At 42.2% G+C, this 20000-nt stretch overlaps 1 protein-coding gene across 4 annotated transcripts in view; it reads right to left on the bottom strand.

Moving 5' to 3' along the window:
* The window catches only part of tns2a (tensin 2a), a 60111-nt gene that overhangs the window by 25191 nt on the left and 14920 nt on the right, over positions 1 to 20000 (bottom strand). For all 4 annotated transcript variants that reach the window (XM_080031346.1, XM_080031348.1, XM_080031347.1 and 1 more), the window contains exons 2-3: positions 16679 to 16784; positions 16192 to 16229 (exon numbers count right to left, since the gene is read on the bottom strand). In XM_080031346.1, the coding sequence (XP_079887472.1) occupies positions 16192 to 16229; positions 16679 to 16784 (144 nt within the window). The remainder of the gene's footprint in view (positions 1 to 16191; positions 16230 to 16678; positions 16785 to 20000) is intronic.

The raw sequence follows: 20000 nt of genomic DNA, 5'->3' as shown, positions 1-20000 counted from the left end.
GGTCAAATAAATCCGTCCACTCTTTGAATGTTAAGGAAATATGATTTTTTTTATATCTCTCTTCTACTGTCTCCTCTCTTCTTCTGTGGATATCCAACATAACTGCCAGTCTTTCAGTCGTTCTACTTTCATTTTACATATTAAGGTTTTGAACCAATGATTGGACAGAGGAGCTGGTGAGCAGAAAAGGTGTTGAGTGTTTCAGTATGTTTGCACATCTACAGTTAGGTAAATGGTCTCAACACTGGCATCTGAGGCCTGGTTTCTCCAGAGGAATTTTTCGCCAAAATCTTTCCCCACACATTTTGCACATGCATTCACATTCTGAACATTATTGTATGCAGAATATGGATCAAATGTACAGCTGCTGCAGCTTCTGCAAGTTACTTTTTCCTTCATGGCAGTTTTCAGTTCAGCTGTGTGGAATCATTTTTTATTCAAACCTCCTACCAGGAACTTTTTTGTGAAACAGTCAAATTTTTTCTCTGATGAACATAAATTACCTGTAACAGCAGACCAGACCACCAGCGAAAGAAAATGCTATTTTTATAAAGTAACTATTAATTCCTTTGCTCGGGTCTGAATCCCCGCCAACTCAGACCAAATGATTTACAGCATGCAGACAGGAAAAGACTGTGTTTATGAACAGTACTAAATCAAAGTTTACATTGCTTCACCATCGTCATATTACCATTATTGATCTGACAGTCATGTACTGTATAAATACATTGCCTCATCGCCATGCATCCTGCTGTCTCTCTTTCACTCGCCTCCTAAACTAATGCAAGCTGCCTCTGCTGGCACAAGCTAACAGAGATCTTTAGAACAGCAGGTGTTGGTGTCTTAAAAACAAGAAGCTTTCTCCAGAATGGCTTACTCCACCTTTAATGAGCATTGATAAACTTCAGCAAGGAACAATCTATTCAACTTGCATTCTGTTGATGTTGTTCACTCAAAGAAATGCAGCACAGCACTGGCTAGGTTTATTCATTCAATTCAAGCTGAATCCAAGTAGAGGACATTGTATTTATGGCCGTATAAAGCGGTGATAAAAACGAGAAACATATTTATATATGTTTAAGAGACGATGATGTAAATTGGGAAAGTCGAACTGGGAGGTTTGGCAAGCACTGCTTATTCATCGGGTCAGAAAAACGCCTCATACTGTTGGGCTTGAAATGTGCAAGATTTAATGGAAGCCATGCCACAAAGAAAAAATCCTAATTGAATCTGGTGGTATTGTTGGAAACTACAGAAATTGAACTTGCTTCTAAAGAAAAAATGAAAACCTTCTGGAATCCTACACACTCACTGGTTCCAGTTTCTCCTGGACCTACTCCACAGTACACGGCCCTTATTGTCTCACATTTCCACGTTGTTATGACTACGGTTAACCAATTTTTTAAGCGTGTAGCATTTACCGCTTTTGATTTCTGAACGCATGTACAGTATGAATCAAGCTGTTACCTATAGGCGGATGGACTATCTTTTTTCCCAGTGCCCAGTGCCTTGCCCAGGGGGCCGGGCTGCTACAAGAACAAACACTCCACACAAGATTCCATCTGCCTATGCCAAACACTTACGCACCAACTTCCTGTTAATAACTCTCCTCCTCCACCCATCTCTCTCCCTCTCCTTCTCTTTCCCTCTCATCTTTTCCTCTATCTGAGAGTTAATTTCTCTGTTCTTTCTCTTTCGACTTGCTTCCTCCATTTTTTTCCATCCCCTCCGTTGACCTCTTTTCTTGTGCTTTTGCTACTCGGCTGTGTTGTTGTTGTTGCTACTTTTCTCTTCGGTTACGTCACCCATCCGTCTTTCCTCTAAATCTCATCCTTTCTTACTGTACTGTGTTCTGCCTGCTTGTTCACTTATTCCTCTGCTTTCTGTCTCTTTTTTTCCTTCTCCTTCACTCTTCCAGTCTCTCACTCCAATGTTTCCTAATCCCTCTCTCTTTCTTCCTTTCTTTATCCTCTCCCTCTCCTCTCTTTCCCTCTCTTTTCTATAATCTCCTCCACCTTTCTGCCTCACCCATACAGTAGCTTTACTGAACCCTCTCATACTCTGAGCCTCTGTTATTGTTCTCATGTCTTCACTGACCACCAGCTGGATGGTCACACGGGTTTGATCCTATGTGGCCATCGGTAACCAAAATCCTATATAAAGGGGATGGTGCCTTTGAGTTGGTGGCTCCAACACTACTGAACTCTCTTCCTCTAGACCTTAGGCCTGTGGTTTCTAAAGACCCATCTCTAAGTTTGCCTGTGGATGCATTTGAATTGTTCCTATATGTGTTTGATTTGGATTCACTTGTTTCTTTTTTATTGTTTTCATTGGCTATATTACATACATATAAAAAAAATAATATTCAGGAGCATGTTGTGAATTCCATGTATGTGAAACATATACATTAAATACCATACACGTTCTTAACAAATAGCAAAGTAAAACCCTTGAAATAGCTTCAAAAAAGTAGCATGACGTCAAAGTGACTCAAAGTAAGTGACCAACATGACCAAAAACATTCACGTACATTACTTATGTTTTATTTTTTCATATGCATATTCTCATCACTACCCTTAAGCCTCTCACATTGCTGTCAGATGGAGCCAGCTGGAGAGTCCTGACCCCCCCTTAACCCTCTCCTCTCTCCCCCAGCCCTATGTCCTCTCTGTCGGGGTGGTTGTGCAGCAGTGTCCCCTGGCTCCTCCAGCTCTTCACATGCTCTTTGATCCATCAAAGCCACTAGCAGCATAGCTAATGGATGATACACAGCTCTCTCTCCTCTAAACGCAGGGCTTAGAGCGGTGGGCTCACAGTAACATAACTAGAGGGTGAGGTAACCAGCCTTGGTAGTTATTAGTGTGAGAAACGGATATGTTTGTATATAATACAGTGTATCAGGGGCAACCACCACTGCCCCTTTCTGTTCACAGTGGCCCTTCTTTAAACATCTTTATTCAAACCAAGTCAAGAATCAATGGCCTCTCAACATATTCACTCTACAGATTGGAAAATACCATGGAACTAAGGCTATCACTTGTTGAAACCACCATTCGGACAATTAATCCATCTATAGTTAATTTGTTCATATCCAAATGCACAATGTCAAAGTATAACAGGTGCAGCGAAAATTGGAAGCAAAAAATACCAGCCCAAACCATCTGAGAGAGCTAAGGAAAAAATACATTTTGGATTCGATATCATGGATGGAAACGTTCATTCTAACAATGGTTTTCGAGGATTTTGTCAAGGTCCTATCTGTATGGTCCATCTGCAGTCTGCAATAAGAAACGCGTGTGAAATGAAGTCACTTTTTTACCTAAAGGACATTGTTCAGTTAGCGAAACGCTCAACAACAAACATCAACTGTTACACACAAGTAAACAATGTTTGGATTCTATACAGCAAAGATCCATTAGTTCAACTGTGAGAGCTTGGTCACCCCAGATCTGCTCCTATGTTACATATGAATGCAGCACTCATGTAGCGTTTCCTTTGATGGTTAGCCTTAGGCCTAATAGCCCCCCTCCATTCCTTAAGCTCCCTTGGGAGAGCCAATCAGAGGGGGCACTGACGAAAGCTGCGACCAATCAGAAGTGAAAGCCAACGCTGGCCGTGACCTTGGGTGCTTTCATCATCATCATACAATCAACAGCGAGCAAGCTATGTGGAAGAATAGAAGCTAACTCCAAGTAAGAAGCTAACTATACATTACAAATACCAAAACAGACCCCATGCTAGCTTCAAGGCTATATATCTCATGCATGCTTGTCAAGAGTTTGAGCAATATGGTACGTCTTAACGTTTTACACCTGCTTTCCGTCATAGTTCAAATTCCATATAGATGAATGGTAAAAAGGAATGTGTTTAAAGCTGTCTGGGCCAATTACAATCATTGACTAAAGTGAAGGAAATAAGTAAAAGGAATGGTTTTTTTTCCCCTCTGATTTTCAATTTGAGTGCCTTGGGACTGGTGCTTGGCAATCACATGCACTGTTTCGCATGCATCCACCTGTTGGCCTTATGGTTAATGCGGATGGCAAATACTACTGTTGCTCTTTCCCACTGTTACAACAGTCCGTGTTTCAAAGTCTTGCTTAGTGCGGTTATAAGGGAACAATTAGGATTTTTCTGAAGATGATAGAATTCCCGTTATCCTTCATGCTAGCTGAATGAAGTGGAAGGGAAATGGCAAGGTAAATGCATGGTATGGGAAGTTACAGTTTGAAACAATAAGTCAGTGAACTCCATACGGCCCATGGGAAAGAGCTGCACTTCTTGACATACATGCAACTTAAAGCTTAAACCCTTTTTAATGCCTGTCTGGTGGTGGCCAGACATGCAGATGGTCTCTCTCTTGCTTAAGCCTGCAGGACTCATTTCACGGCAGTTGAGAGAGTTACCTGGCTTGGCTTCATTCCTACTACTGTATACTTCAAATGCAGCCCACATGTCTAATGCTCTCTTAATCATGAAAAGGTGGACTCGCATGAGAGAACCATAGAAGCCACCGGCATTACGCCACGAGGATATACCTGGAGGCCCCCAGCTAAGCAAAACCAACACCTATGGTTGAAACGTTTTCTATCCTCTGGACTTAGGCGTCCCATATCACACGATTAATGTTTTTCTGTGAGGCAGGCAGCAACTCAGCATTTATCTGTGTTTTCTTTCTTTCTTTTTTTAATTTGCAGTGTTCAGCACATGTCCTCCCCCCCCTCTCTCTCTCTCTCTCTGCCTCTTGTTCCCACACTTTCTTTTGACCCCAAAAGGAAAGAAAAGAGGTCTGTGTGTGTATGTCTGTGGCTCGGTCCAAGCAGATGAGAGAGGGAGGGAGGGAGGGGTCATGACATCACAGGTCACATGGGTCTCCCTGTGAAACCATGGGGCTTTAATAAGCGGGTAGGATGCAATTCCCTGTTATGGAGACTGGGGGTCAACAGTTTTGACTACACACACACACACACACACACACACACACAAACACGTGTGTGCGTCCACACAGTCGCACACACACACACACACACACACACACACACACACACACACACACATTTGTACAGGTATACTTGTGAGGACACTCATTGACATAATGCATACACTTACCCTAACCTAAACCTAATTCAAACCTTAACCTTTAAACCTAGTTTTCACAAAAATAGTGCAAACAGACACACACACACACTCACAAAGTTACGCAGATGGAAAACCCAAAGAGCAGTTCAATGCAGACACACATGCTGGTCGTATACCGGAGGGCTTGTGCTTCTACGTGGAAGGCCGAAGCACACGCACATCATTAGTGTTCTCATGGACCCATCTCTACCCTCTTCTCCTCCCCAGGCCAAACACGGGCTGACATCTCTAAGCCCGACAAAAATAACCACAAGCAAATAAACAGAGCAGGAGGACATGGGTCGGGATGAGGCTGCCAGCGATCAACAATGGAAGAAAAAAAACTCCTGTGAACCAACCAACGTGTGTGTGTGTGTGTGTGTGTGTGTGGGGGGGGGGGGGGGGCATTATTACAGATCTTATAGGTCCGTCACTCCACTCCCTATGTGGGGGAGCTTCCCTCAGCTGGGTCTTTGTGTCATCCATCCTGTTGATAAGTAGGCACATCATCTCCTCCTCCTCTTATATTTGAAGCACCCGGCCTTCAGCCTAAACAGTGTTTACCAGAAAAATGCCAAAAAATTCTTCAGACGGACATTGTCAGCAGTTTATTTAGGGCCTGTCACTCTCTGCTGAACACAGCCCAGCTCACAAACAAGACCACACTGTGAAAGCTTCAATGTCTCACTATGATAGTTTATTTTTTATTTTTTTTGTCTAAAGGCCTGAGGAGGTGAATTTAGACGGCTGGGACCAAAGATGTGGACTCGAGACTTGACTTGACAAACAATAAAGACTCAACTAGACAACATTAATTAACATTAACCTGCGTGTGTGTTCATAAGTTTGAATGTTAGTTAGTTTAATAAAAAATAATTTCAATGATGGAAAGTTTCTGTCTGACTATGAAGTATGCGGCGCAAACTGGGAATCATGATTGGATGACTGGCTCTCAGTCAATGGCAACATGCAACATCTAAGACCCCCACCGCCAGATGTTTCTCCCCAAAAGACGACTCATTAGTTGAACTCAATAATACCAAGAGTCAGCAACTGTATATTCAAATATTTCATTTGTGATGGAAGAAAACTAACTGCTGAATGCAAGACATGCTCACCGAATATTTCTGACAGCCGGGCTACAACATCAAACTGTCATTTGAAGACCCATTCGAATCAGTAAGTGTCTGCCGCGAGAGCTGAAGTTAACTCACATTAGCCAGTTACAATCTGTTCACTCACGACTGACGTTAGCTTGCCCGCTACTAATGATATCATTAACCCTCATCCTCCCAGGTTGGCTCATTTCAGACCAATAAAAAGACAAATAATGTTTTTTTTTCTTACAGTAGGCTATTTCTTGCTTGGGGTCTCTAATGACCCCGTCGGTAGTCCATGTATGTAAAATATGTCGGTAGGATGAGGGTTAATAGATGGGCTACTAAAACAATCTTTTCTCTTGCCCAAGAGAACAATGCTTGAGACTTGGTCACACTAACACTGGTTTGGACACAAGAGAGGAAGACTCAGAGACAGGAATACCCCATGCGTAACGTGGCACACATCTAGTAAAACCCCAAAGGAACATTTGTGTTGTACTTAGTAAGATCAATGTCACTAGATAAGGAGCTAAACTGTTGATTGGTTCAAATGGGTGATGGTCCAGTGGATATCACTCTGATCTCTGACTCATGTCCTGTGACAGTGTGGGTGTCAATATTTAGGATCTACAAACGACCTCTTCCTGTTAGATTCAAGACAGGCCAAACCCACCGGCCAATTAGTGCGGCTTACTGGCACACACACACACACACACACACACACACACACACACACACACACACACACACACACACACACACACACACACAGTGGACTGGCAGAGTCCCAAATTTGGCTAACTTAGCTGTCATGCCTATGGTTTTAACTCCCGTCAACATCGCTCGCTTACAAACTCAGTCTCAGTCTATGCTCGCCACACACACACACACACACACACACACACACACACACACACACACACACACACACACACACACACACACACACACACACACACACACACACACACACACACACACACACACACACACACACACACACACACACACACACACACACACACACACACAAAGACACACAGACACAAACTCAAAACACAGCAGCCCTATCTCGGCAATTACCAGAGCTGTCTGTGATAAAGCAGCGACTCCTCCAGACAGGAGACACATAGTCATAGTCCCGGTAATGTAGAAACGAAACACAGTTGGATCTTGTTATCCTCAATGACTCACACTGAATACATGATTAGTTTGCGTTCAAGGCCACACAACTCTTACCAGAGATGACTACCCACGCACTGATGGCACTCACTTCCCCCCAAAAAAGAACTACATTTCTGGGATGCTTTCAACTTCCCCTTGAAGTGATTTGCTTACACTAAACATTTTGAATATTTTGAAACCAAAACTTTTTTTGTTTTTTTTCCTCTGTTGCAAGTCTTATGGCCTTGTGCACTTAAATAATACTGACCTGTGCCTGACATGTTTTTCATAAGCAATGAGTGAATCTATATTCCTATACTAACATCACTGTAAAAACTAGGGAAAGATTTGAGCTAGGAGGTTTCCATTCATCAGGAAGTGTGTTGGGTAGAGGGGGGATGTTGGGTCAGCTGTGATGTTGAGCTACATGCTGGTAAAACATGGACTGTGGGGCACTTTTTCAGCCATTACTTCATCATTCCATCTCCTACAGTCACTTCCTCCGTCCTGTTTCTGTTTGCCAGAAAAAAAGGGTCAAATATACAGTATGTACCATCCATGGCCAGTAGGAAAGTGGCTCCATTATGGAAATGCCCAGGTTTAAGGTGAGACACAGCAGACGAAAACATTATTATTTTTCGCTATTTTGCTACCATAACGTGTTTTATTTCATACTAGTGTGAATAAAAGTTTATATGACTTACCTTTGCCTGTTTGCATCTGTCTATATTTCTCCTATACAACCATCTTTAATGGCCATTAGGTCTATCAACATCAACTAAACTTACCATTATCATTCTTAACACTATTCTGAAGGTAATTACTGAAGGATGTGTTCATAATTATCTGACTTTTTAAAGATTCATGGCTAAGATTCATGAGGATGTCTTTATATTAAAAATGTTACCCTATTCACCAGCAGTGTCTTGCCTTAAAGAGTACGAGCGAGAGAGAAAAAGTGGTTTGCAGTCTGTTTCCTCCATAGAGAAGGCTGGGGAGCCCGACTAACCACAACTGTCCTGATGAAAGGCTTTTTTCTGTTGGACAAACATCAGGGGCCTTGTGTGTTGCTCTTCCTCTCATCCCCCCATATCCGCTCTGTCTATCTCCATTTGATTGGACATCCTCTTCTTGTAAAAGAGGATCAGACATTGCACAGCCTGGTCTCATGTAAAATGCATTTTTCTACATCTTCATTGGATAAAGACCGGAGACAAGCAAGACAACCCTGATACATAGGGAGTAAGCAGGGATTGTAATTACTGTGACATACAACATCTGCACGATGGCTTATACCATTCAATCACTTCTCCAGAACTACAGTATAAGAGTTTGAGATTGTTGGTCTACTCATCAATACAGAGTTGACAGTAACCAGCAGTCAGTCATTAAAGGGATGGTTCAGTATTTTTGAAATGGGGTTGTATGGGGTACTTAGGCGTAGTTAGTGAGTTACCCTATGGAGATGGCGATCAGGGCAGTCACTAGAAGGAGTTTGGGGGAGATGTAGCTGTAGCAGAAGTCAGCATTGTGCTGTTGCAGACCGTTTTTTCTCCACATAAATGCTAACCTTAAACCTAAATATATACGTTCAATTGTACACTTAACTGAGATTTATTCCGCCTTTTCAGTTTGCTGCCAGAGAGCCGATTAGTTTTGTTTTGTTGTGTCTCTTGAATAATATGCGGCAGCTCTGAGTCGAGCTCAAAAACTCAGTACTGGGTGATTCATTTGGAGTACTTTCTGTTCAAAACACAACTCACACTCAATGAACTGATGGCAACAAAACTAAGTGAAAAGTGATCACACATATACAGTATATATTTCACATCACTCTATTTACTCTGTACAGTAAGTCTGCCAATCAGCAATACAGTCAGTCAGTAAAGCAGCAGTGTGTGTTATTTCATATAGGTGGGGGTCTCCTATATACAGTAGATTGTAAGTCAGACTGTCATGGAGTTTTTTTGGCCGACAAGCGGAAATGCCTCTTCTTGCCTAATTAGACGGACGGGCCAGTCAAGTCGTCACAGGCTGAATTTCACTCATTTTAATCCTTTCTCCTCCCACTCTTCCCTTACCCCCCCCTTTATATCTTTACCCCTGGGCCCCAGTCTCTCTCTCTCTCTCTCTCTCTCTCTCTCTCTCCCCAATCCCCTGTGGACAAAATGTTCCACTTGGGATCAAAGATAAGGAGGAAGTGTTCTCTGGGAGAAGAGAACATGCAGAAATGAAACTGTTTACGGTCTTCCTAAGAGTCTGTAAATAGAACAGAGGTTGGTCAGCTGTTGGAGGCTGTTGTCCTTGTGGCCCATATACAGTCCCGGACAAAAGTCTTGTCACTTATCCATTTTGTAGAAACAACAGCTTATAACCTGACTTTTAATTAATCCATTGGTTTTAAAAAATGGCTCATATGAAAGCTAAAACCCTCCCAAATTATATTTAATATACTAAAATAAATGTGCTTCATTGAAGAAATATTGATCATTTAATGAACACAGGAAGGCCAGATTTTGGCAAGACAAAAGTTTTGTCGCCTACAGAGAGTAATGTGAAAATGTAACAAATAATTTAATTCAAATACAAAAATATGTTGCATAACATCAGTGAATTAAGTAGTGGTGCTGTGAAATCCATATTTAATATCTTATATGACTTACATGAGCTTGAAGCCATGCGGTTCGACAATGATTCATACAATTTATTGATGAAGTCATCAGGAATAGCAAAGAAAGCAGTCTTACATGCCTCCCAGAGTTCATCAAGAATCTTTGGTTTGGTCTTCCATGCTTCCTCTTTCATTCTACCCCAGACATGCTCAATGATGTTCATGTCTGGTGACTGGGCTGGCCAGTCCTGGAGCACCTTGATCTTCTTCGCCTTGAGGAACTTTGATGTAGAGATGGAAGAATGCGATGGAGCACCACCCTGCTGCAACATTTGACCCCTTTTATGGTTGGGAATGTAAGAGGTAGGTAATTCTTCTTGATATTTTAGGCTATTATATTGCCTTCCACCCTGCAAATCTCTCGCACACCCCCATACTGGATGTAACCCCAGACCATGATTTTTCCGCCACCAAACTTAACTGTTTTCCGGGTGAATCTCAGATCCATGCAGGCTCCAGTTGGTCTCCTGCAATGTTTGCGGAGGCTGTGATGGAATTCAACCTAAGATTCATCTGAGAAATCCACCTTCTGACACTTTTCCAGCGTCCATGCTTTTAGCAGGCTGTGGGCCTTAGAAAATATTTTTTTTTAATTGCTTTTTGTTTAGTTCTGGTTTCTGGGCACTGATTCGCCAAGGAAGGTGGATTTCTCAGATGAATCTTCGGTTGAATTACATTGCATGGTTGCTCCATCGCATACTTCCATCTCTACATCAAAGTTCCTCAAGGCGAAGAAGATCAAGGTGCTCCAGGACTGGCCAGCCCAGTCACCAGACATGAACATCATTGAGCATGTCTGGGGTAGAATGAAAGAAAGAGGGAGCATGGAAGACCAAACCAAAGAATTTTGATGAACTCTGGGAGGCATGTAAGGCTGCTTTCTTTGCTATTCCTGATGACTTCATCAATAAATTGTATGAATCATTGTCGAACCGCATGGATGCAAACCTTCAAGCTCATGGAAATCATACAAGATATTATGGATCTCACAGCACCACTACTTAAAGCTACTACGAGTAAGTCGGCACGTTGGCGACACCTTTGAACAAAAGCGGTAGTATTTTTACGACGCCAGCTGTTTTCTAGCTCGTGCTGGGAGTCCAAGATTCAAATAATCAGGAAGCAATATGGTGCGTGTCCGTGTGTTGAAAGTGTGAGGGCACCGGACTCTTTTCGGCTTCCAGAGAGTGGTTAGTGACACAGCATCAACTAATGCCAGTAAGTGCTAAACACACCTGATTGCAATGAGTTGATGCATTGTCACCTCTCACGGAGCTGAACGAGTCCGTGTCCGTGAGATGGCAGTTAGTTAGTAGTCTATGGATCACGATGAGGTAATGTGTTTATGTTGTTGTAAATAATGACTATTTCAGATGAATAATGGTCATCTGATGATGCTGGTGAGGCAAAGTAAACTTTGTTTTAGTAGGCTACCGCTCATTCATTTAGGAGTAAACACTGCAGTCTAGGTTCGCTCCGTGAAATTGTGTATACGTTGCTTGGCAACGCCCTCCCGCCCGCCTATCACTCTCCCGTTTAGCTTTTCTTCATTGCATTTTCTTTTTTTTCTTTGATGGTTCAGCCCCGTTATCAGTCATTATGACTACAAACAACTGTCTCAAACAAGGCTCCCGCTCCCCTTCCCTCACCTAGAGCCATAGGCTTCTCAATTCACGTTCCTGCGCCACACTGAAATCTGCGACCAATACGGATATGTGACCATAGAGCATGCACGCGTGAACCGAAAATCGGACTGGGTGTACGACCAGATCAAATGCAGTAATAAAAACTATATAAAAACGTCTTTCTTTGCACTGATGGTCTCGTTTGCTGTTAAAGGTAATTTATGATTATGAGAGGAAACATGAGGCTGTTTAAAAGATATTTAAATGTTACTCGTTGCCGCTTTAATTCACTGATGTTATGCAACATATTTTTGTATTTGAAGTAAATTATTTGTTAAATTTTCACATTACTCTCTGTAAGCGACAAAACGTTTGTCTTGCCAAAATCTGACCTTTCTGTGTTCATTAAATGATCAATATTTCTTCAGTGAAGCAAATTTATTTTAGTTTATTAAACATAATTTGGGAGGGTTTTAGCTTTCATATGAGCCATTTTTTAAACCAATGGATTAATTAAAAGTCAGTTTATAAACTGTTGTTTCTACAAAATGGATAAGTGACAAGACTTTTGTCAGGGACTGTAGAGCAAGACAGGAGTAGGGCTGTGTATCGACAATGACTTCACGATACGATATGAATCACGATACATGACTCACAATATGATATATCACAGTACATTGGGATAGAATGCATTTCGCGATATATTGCGAAATGTCAAAATATGGGGTGGTCTTAATACATCACATTATATTGAGAATTAAGCGCATACTTTAATTTATATTCAAACCTCGGCAATTCGAGGCTACAAACCCTACTGCGACATCTAACTGAGCGGAGGTTGTAGGTCAAAACCTGTTTAAAAATCTGCATTTTTTTTCTATAAAATATCGATACTGGAGTTGACGATACGATACAGAATCAAATATCGTGAAAAATAAATATCACAAATAGATTGCCGTATTGATATTTTTAGCGCAGCCCCTAGACAGGAGACATGTGAGCTGTCCAAAGACTTTAGCCAGCAATCCTTCTTTTCTAGAGGGGAGTCGGAGAATAAGTGTGAGTCACTTTTCCAGAGAAGTGTTGCAAGGCGCACTGACAGGATACGGGACGGTGTGTGCTAACGACATGATTTGTCACTGACCGGGTTGAGATGTAAATAGAAGCAGGATGGCTAACAGATGACAGAGATCAGGCTGGTCTCCAGATGTGAGAGTAAGTGAGTGAGTGAGTGAGTTCAACATAAACATACACATAAACACACACACAGACACAATCAATATGTTTGATTAATACGCAAGGTTAAAGGGAACAACTGCCATATGGGAATGAAGTGCGAGCGAGGGAAACACCTTGAACTATGGACACAGGTAAGAACAGCTGGTGAGGGGCGCTCACCAGCTGTGACCCCCTTCCCCACCCCCCCCATAGAGGCTCAATCCTCGTCACAGCAGACCCGGGTTTGAGACTGGCCCTAGGTCCTTCTCTGCATGTCATTCTCATTCTCTGCCCCATTTCATCTCCGTCCCTTCAAACTGTCAGATAAGAAAAGCCCCAAGAAATAAGAAAAGAAAATATGGTGAGCACAAGCCAGACCACTCTCTTTAGAAGGAAGGCTGAATCTTTTCAGCCAGGCAGACAGACAGACAGCTGGGATGTGTTATTTAGATCGATTAATGGGCCCTGTCACAAAAGAAGAATGCTGTTCAGAATTCACATTATTACAGATTGACGCCATATCCCCCCCACCCCCTACATTCACGTGTAGATAACAGCTGAGATGGACCCAGCAGCCAGACCCCCACGCCCTGCCTTATCCAACCCGACCTCTCCCTTCCTGGGCAGCGGCGATGGATATCACTGTCTTAACAACTAGTCAACAAGCAACACATGAGTTACAGTGAGGCTATCAAACAACATCCTGCTCCTTCCTCCAATGGATTCAGTTAATACAGCACTTCTAAAGAACAATTACAAATCCATTTGTTTTGTATGATGACTTGCTGTTTCACAATTTGCTCACTGCAACATGTCTTGGAATTATTTTTAAAAGGGGATAGCTTTTTGAAAAATTAGAAGATCAGTTAGCTTTATCTTAGCCTTTTAGTGACTCAATACTTCTTGTGCCATCTACTGCAAATTAGAGAATGCAGATATCAACGCTTAAACCCCCCGTAAACCCAAATTCACAAAATCCTTCTAACTATGTAAGTTGCATGATAGTGAAGCATCTGAAAAGAGTTAGAAATATGTATCAATCCAAATATAAATATATTGTCATTTAAGTTTTCTAAACTTTACAGAAATGTGGTTTAGATAAGGCAGGCTATGCTCAGGTTCTTATTACACAATAAGTATTTTTGAACCAATCACAGCCGTTCTCGCCCCTAAAGTTCTATAAAAACAATGACTCCTGTCAAAATGGTTAAGACAGTAAAATAGGTTTGAAAAAATAAATAATAATTTGTATAATATTTATTGATTTATTGATTTTTACTATCTTAGACAAGGGTTTGAGAGGCTTTAACACCACGAAAGGAAAACTGTTTACCAATATCACATGTTGTACTGAAAAACAAACATGAAAATGATTGTATTGCTGCACTGTTTCAAAGCCATCTATTCATCCCTGCCCTCCTCTGGGCTCTGCTCTCCTCAGATGACAGAGTAAGGGATGGACTGATGCTGGAGGGATGGGGCTTCTCTATGCCACATGTCTTGGCCCTGGGCTTTCTCTCTCTCTCTCCCTCCCTCCCTCTCTCTCCCCCTCCCTCTCCCCCTCCCTCTCTCTCAATTCAGAGAGTTACACTTTCATAAAAAAATAAAATATAGTAAAATAACAGTAAAATAGAGAAGATTAAATGAATCTAAAGAAAAGCTATATATTATATGAAAATGGATAATCATGCAAATAAAACAGCAAGGCCTGGTGTAGAATATCATTCCCTCTTCTCTCTCTCTTCTCTCTCTCTCCATGGCTGGTATTCCCCGCCCTGCATCCCTCTGTCTATTCATCCTCCCATCCCTCCCTCAATGAGCCTTTCACAGCCTCAGCACTGTGGGGTTTTGAGCTAGGCTTGCAGCTCCTTTCTGAGGAATGCAACTGAGCGGCCTTCACATTGGCACTGATATTCCAGACTGCTGCCCTCATGGAGCCACTATCATGACACTGGTCTAACAATATGGTATATACAGTGGTGGACAGTAAGAAGTGTACATTTAATTGGGTACTTTTGAGTACAGTTTTGGAGTATTTCTACTCGAGTATCTCTTGATTTAAAAAAAAAAATGTCTTCTAAAATACAATTGGCCACAAGCAACTTTCGACTGTTGTCACCACTGGTTCTATATAATAAATGTATGCATGTATTTTATATTGTATGGTCCAGTGCAAATCACATTTAATATTTTACCAAGAAGGGGGGCTAACTCCCAGGGGCCCCTGTTACATAAAGATTAAGATTAAAGGGTCAGCATAGGGGCTTAACCTTGAATTAGTGGGGTCATGGTGGTGGCTGGGGCACATTCAGCCTGCTCCATATAAGTTCATACGTTCTACTTTCAATGGTTTGTACACATAGATCAATCATAGGGTTGTATTGATTGAATGGCATTTGCATGTTACGCAAAAAAACATAGCATCTAATTCCAGCTACCTTTAAAAGATGACAAAGGGTGTCAATATAAATGCTTGTAAAACTCAACCAAACATCAAGATAATACAGTCTAAATGACAACTATGTCCACTATGCCTCTGTGTTTTATGTATCCGGTTCTACTAAGGAAAAACCCATACAAGTCTCCTTCCCACAGTCACTACTTCTGCAGTCCAATGCTGTGTCCTCAGTTTACTTCATCACATTTATCATGCCAGTGTTTTGACACCGTTTGGTGAGACATCTGTCAGCTCTCTGGCCAGATGAGTCCATGTTAATGCTTTTCATATGGTGGACCTGGACAAGATTCCCAAATCCAAAGACTATCCAGAAAATTGGCAAAGGAAAATGTGTTGTACTTTTCCAAACACTTTCTGTTTAATGCAGAAATTAGGAATGGAGCGTGTCGAGATGAAACAAGTTGCTGATGCTAATTCTCAGGTTCAGTGCTGGTAAGCCATTGCAGAAGTAAATGTATAAGGAACATTAAAGTGTCCTCATGGCTACACACTTAGTGGCATTTCGCGTACGTCGATAAATAAACCTGTCAACTTCAGTTAAGCTTGAAAAATGATTTGCCATATATCAACTTGTGTCTCGGAATTTACGGCCATTTTCCCTTTTCCGGGGCACATCAACCGTAAATATCCTTTCACAGTGGAGGGGAACAGATGGAAATAAGCATAGAAGTGGATACTGAATATGTATGTTCTCATTCTGGATTTGACATATTTTGGTAAATACAGTGAATCATGTCCCAGCTCATTACAGGTATACTGTCCCTCACTGTATCACAACTGATTGTATTTTTCGATTTTGAGAGCATGCTGAGAATGTTCCGATGTGACGTGGATCCTTACCTTGGCCTCGCACTTCCTGTGGGTGGCTGTCTTGCATACTAGATAGAATGAGAGAAAGAAACAAGAAGATAAAATTAATATTGTAAAATCTGCATGGTCCACTTCTTCATATTAACAAGCTTTATTAGTAGTTTAGTTGCATCCGGGCATTTTCGAAGCACGCTAAATCTGACCACAAGAATTGGGACATCCTAAATCTTTCTCTATCATACTAAATAGTGTGGAAGTATGGGGATTGGAATGGTTATTGTCTGTTGGCTCCGCCCAGTAGCCCAGGTCTTGGTGGGGCTATACACTCCAGACTAGGACATTGCTTACCATGTTCATGTTGATCATTTTCAGAGTCACGGAGTGGTGAACACACACACACACACACACACACACACACACACACACACACACACACACACACACACACACACACACACACACACACACACACACACACACACTGTAACACCATGAAGACCCTGGCTGGAACATTTACCTCTGCAGAAGGAGCCCACGTTGTCCACATTCTGACGGCACACGCTGCACTGACGCTTCTTCTTGAAGGTCTTTTCCTTGAAGGCATGGGGCTCTCCCTTCCCCCCCTACACACACACACACACACACACAAGGAAAAATGAGATTCCCATTACGTTAGAAACCGGATACAGGTCCAGGAATGACAATGTAATCCAGGGAGCTGCCTACTCTCTGAAATAATGAGAGTAGGCAGCTCAGAAACAAGAATCCCTGTTTGGCCTTCAGTCAAGATGTTAAATGTCATCTGTATGAAAACAAAACACACAACGAAGGCAGACTTTCCTAAATATTTTCACAAAAAGAGAGACATTCAGTAAGAAAAGTAGTGGATTGTGATTTATTGGACTGTAACAATGAATGGATCAAGACATGTCAAAGTTATTGTCAGCATAGTTCTGTGTGTGTGTGTGTGTGTGTGTGTGTGTGTGTGTGTGTGTGTGTGTGTGTGTGTGTGTATGTGTGTGTGTGTGTGTGTGTGTGTGTATGTGTGTGTGTATCTGTGTGTGTGTGTGTGTGTGTGTGTGTGTGTGTGTGTGTGTGTGTGTGTGTGTGTGTGTGTGTGCGTGCACCACTACGGTTTCATTCATTCTCTACTCCCATTGCCTCTTGAACTTCTTTTCTGGTTGTGTAACTGTCTTCCAGTAATAATCCTTGTGGTTCCCGCCCAAACCCCACTATAATCCTTAGTGTGTGTGTGTGTGTGTGTGTGTGTGCGTGTGTGTGTGTATTTGGAATGTGTGTGTGAAGCTTTGGAAAAGAGAAAAAAGAGCAATACAGTGTTGGTCTAATTTATAAAAATTGGGGGTAGAGGAAAGTAAATAATCCACCACCTTCATGTTTAGTTGTTACAATGTGTGTTAGCATGTGTTCTGCTAGTGTGTTTCCATCGGTGTGTGTGTGTGTGTGTGTGTGTGTGTGTGTGTGTGTGTGTGTGTGTGTGGTAAGCAACCCCGCCAAGTGCCTCTCATTCTTTGTTTCCCAACATGGGCTCAGATCCACAGATGACTGGGCCTGACGTGAGGCTTTGAACATGAGACCGCTAACAACCACTGGGCTTAGTATGGGGACTGCTAAGCATGTTTGCATGCATGGATACATAATGGGAGGAGGAAATATGTATGAGTGTGTGTGTGTGTGTGTGTGTGTGTGTGTGTGTGTGTGTGTGTGTGTGTGTGTGTGTGTGTGTGTGTGTGTGTGTGTGTGAGTGTGAGTGTGTGTGTGTTAACAAACTGTGCAATGTCATGTTGAGAGGCTGCATACTGTAAACTGGCAGGTATTGAGTGAAATGCATGGTGCTTACGGGCAGAAAGTGTTTCTGCTCAGCCATTTGTAGCGAATATGAGCATGCGCACACACGCACACACACACACACACACACACACCATCAAAACCACCACCGCCATGTGAAACAATGGCTGTATGTTGGAAAGCGATCATGTTGCTAAGGCTAATAACCAGTGTCCACTTTTCCACAGCTTTTGGACATATTTAATCAGATACATCCACATAAAGAGGGTTTTTGTTTCCTCTGTGTGCGTTTACCTCCCTTGGTAACAAAGACAGTGACTGGGGCTGTTTGCACACACACACACACACACACACACACACACACACACACACACACACACACACACACACACACACACACACACACACACACACACACACACACACACACACACACACACACTTTTTTCCATTCTCTCCCGATGCTCTGACAGTGTCGGTGGGGAGCGGACAGTGTTTGGACAGCTGCCTGCCTGGCATCACCCCTGTGCCAGTGTTGCTGGATGACTGCTGCTCCAGTATAGTGTACTATGACCACAGCAGTGTAGACAGTGAAGCAAGTACTACTGGGTGGCTGGCTCAGAGGCTGCTGGTAGGCTGGTGTCTGTAATGTAATATGGTGTGGTTGGGGCATTGACGTAACCCCTTCTCCAACACTGTGTAGTCATTACTTCTTGGGAATTGTACATTTCCCAGAGTTTCACCCCAGACATGTTGTTAAGCGTAGTGGCAAGTATCTTCTCTGGAAAGGATGGGCGATATGACCTCAAATTCATTTCCCTGTGTTTTTCATGTTTTGATCGATGACGGAAGGTACTATATGGGGATATTACTTTTTTGTGTAGCCTAGCCTTCATATTGGGAGGAGCAGCCTGGCCTATTTCTTCATGGAAAATAATGTAATATGTTGATAATATAACAAGTAAATGTTATGTATACTTTTCCAACAGAGACATGGTTGAGTTTCATGCATTCAAAGATAAAGATATTAATACTTAGTAGGCTAAACAACACACTTCAACTATGCTGGGGATTTTTTCATTCATCTATTTGACTCTTGGCCTATCCTTGTTCATACATTTCTCACAGTTACATTTGCACCCTGAGTGGTATAGCTGCTGCCATTGCTGAATGACTGAGTATGTGTGTGAATGAAATAAATGTGGTTACATCAGGCTTTCCAATTATAATAATGATAGTTTCAACTTTTTTAGTTTACAGTTCACCCTTACTTCATCTGTGAACTTGTGTAATAATCTTGGACAGTGTAAGTGTTTTTGCGTCTGTTTGTGTGTGTGTGTGTGTGTGTGTGTGTGTGTGTGTGTGTGTGTGTGTGTGTGTGTGTGTGTGTGTGTGTGTGTGTGTGTCTGTGTGTGTGTGTCTGTGTGTGTGTGTGTGTGTGTGTGACTGTGTATAATCAAGCAGGAGTAGGCTATACCACACAGTGCCCCCACGGTGCACGGTTTAAAAAAAGCTAATCTAAACCGCGGCGGTGATGTGGGCCGAGAAATAAACACATGGAGAAAGCATTCTTCATGTGTCAGACACAATGGAGACCAGTATACAGACCAACCACAGTCCAATCATGGTCAGACAGTGATTCTGCAGCGCTGCTACCGGAGGCTTTACAAGCTCTCTGCTGGATTGACAGAAACATAAAAGTTTAGCTAAACTACTCAGGTTCATGGGAGGGGACAGGATGCTAACTGTGTTTGTTTGTTTCATACATCTGACAACAGTGGCTTTTCTGTGTCAAATGTATCCTGGTAGGTTAGCCAATTGGTTAGAGTGACTAGTATTGTTTTTCAAAGAGTGGCAGGTTATATATCAGCAACAACCTTGCTAAAGGTGCTACGAGGAACTTTTAAACAGTCAAATGTTGTAACAGCAAACAAGCAAAAATACTGTTTTTATATAGTTTTTTTTCTTGATGCCTTTGTAATGGGTACGCTCACCCAGAAGCTGCAGCTGGCTTAGTAAAACACTACCGCTTG

The sequence above is a fragment of the Ammodytes marinus genome (genome assembly GCF_949987685.1).
Source record: "Ammodytes marinus genome assembly, chromosome: 7".
Lineage (NCBI taxonomy): Eukaryota > Metazoa > Chordata > Actinopteri > Uranoscopiformes > Ammodytidae > Ammodytes > Ammodytes marinus.
The sequence above is the reverse complement of the archived record's forward strand: the minus strand, read 5'-3'. Positions and strand labels throughout refer to the sequence as shown.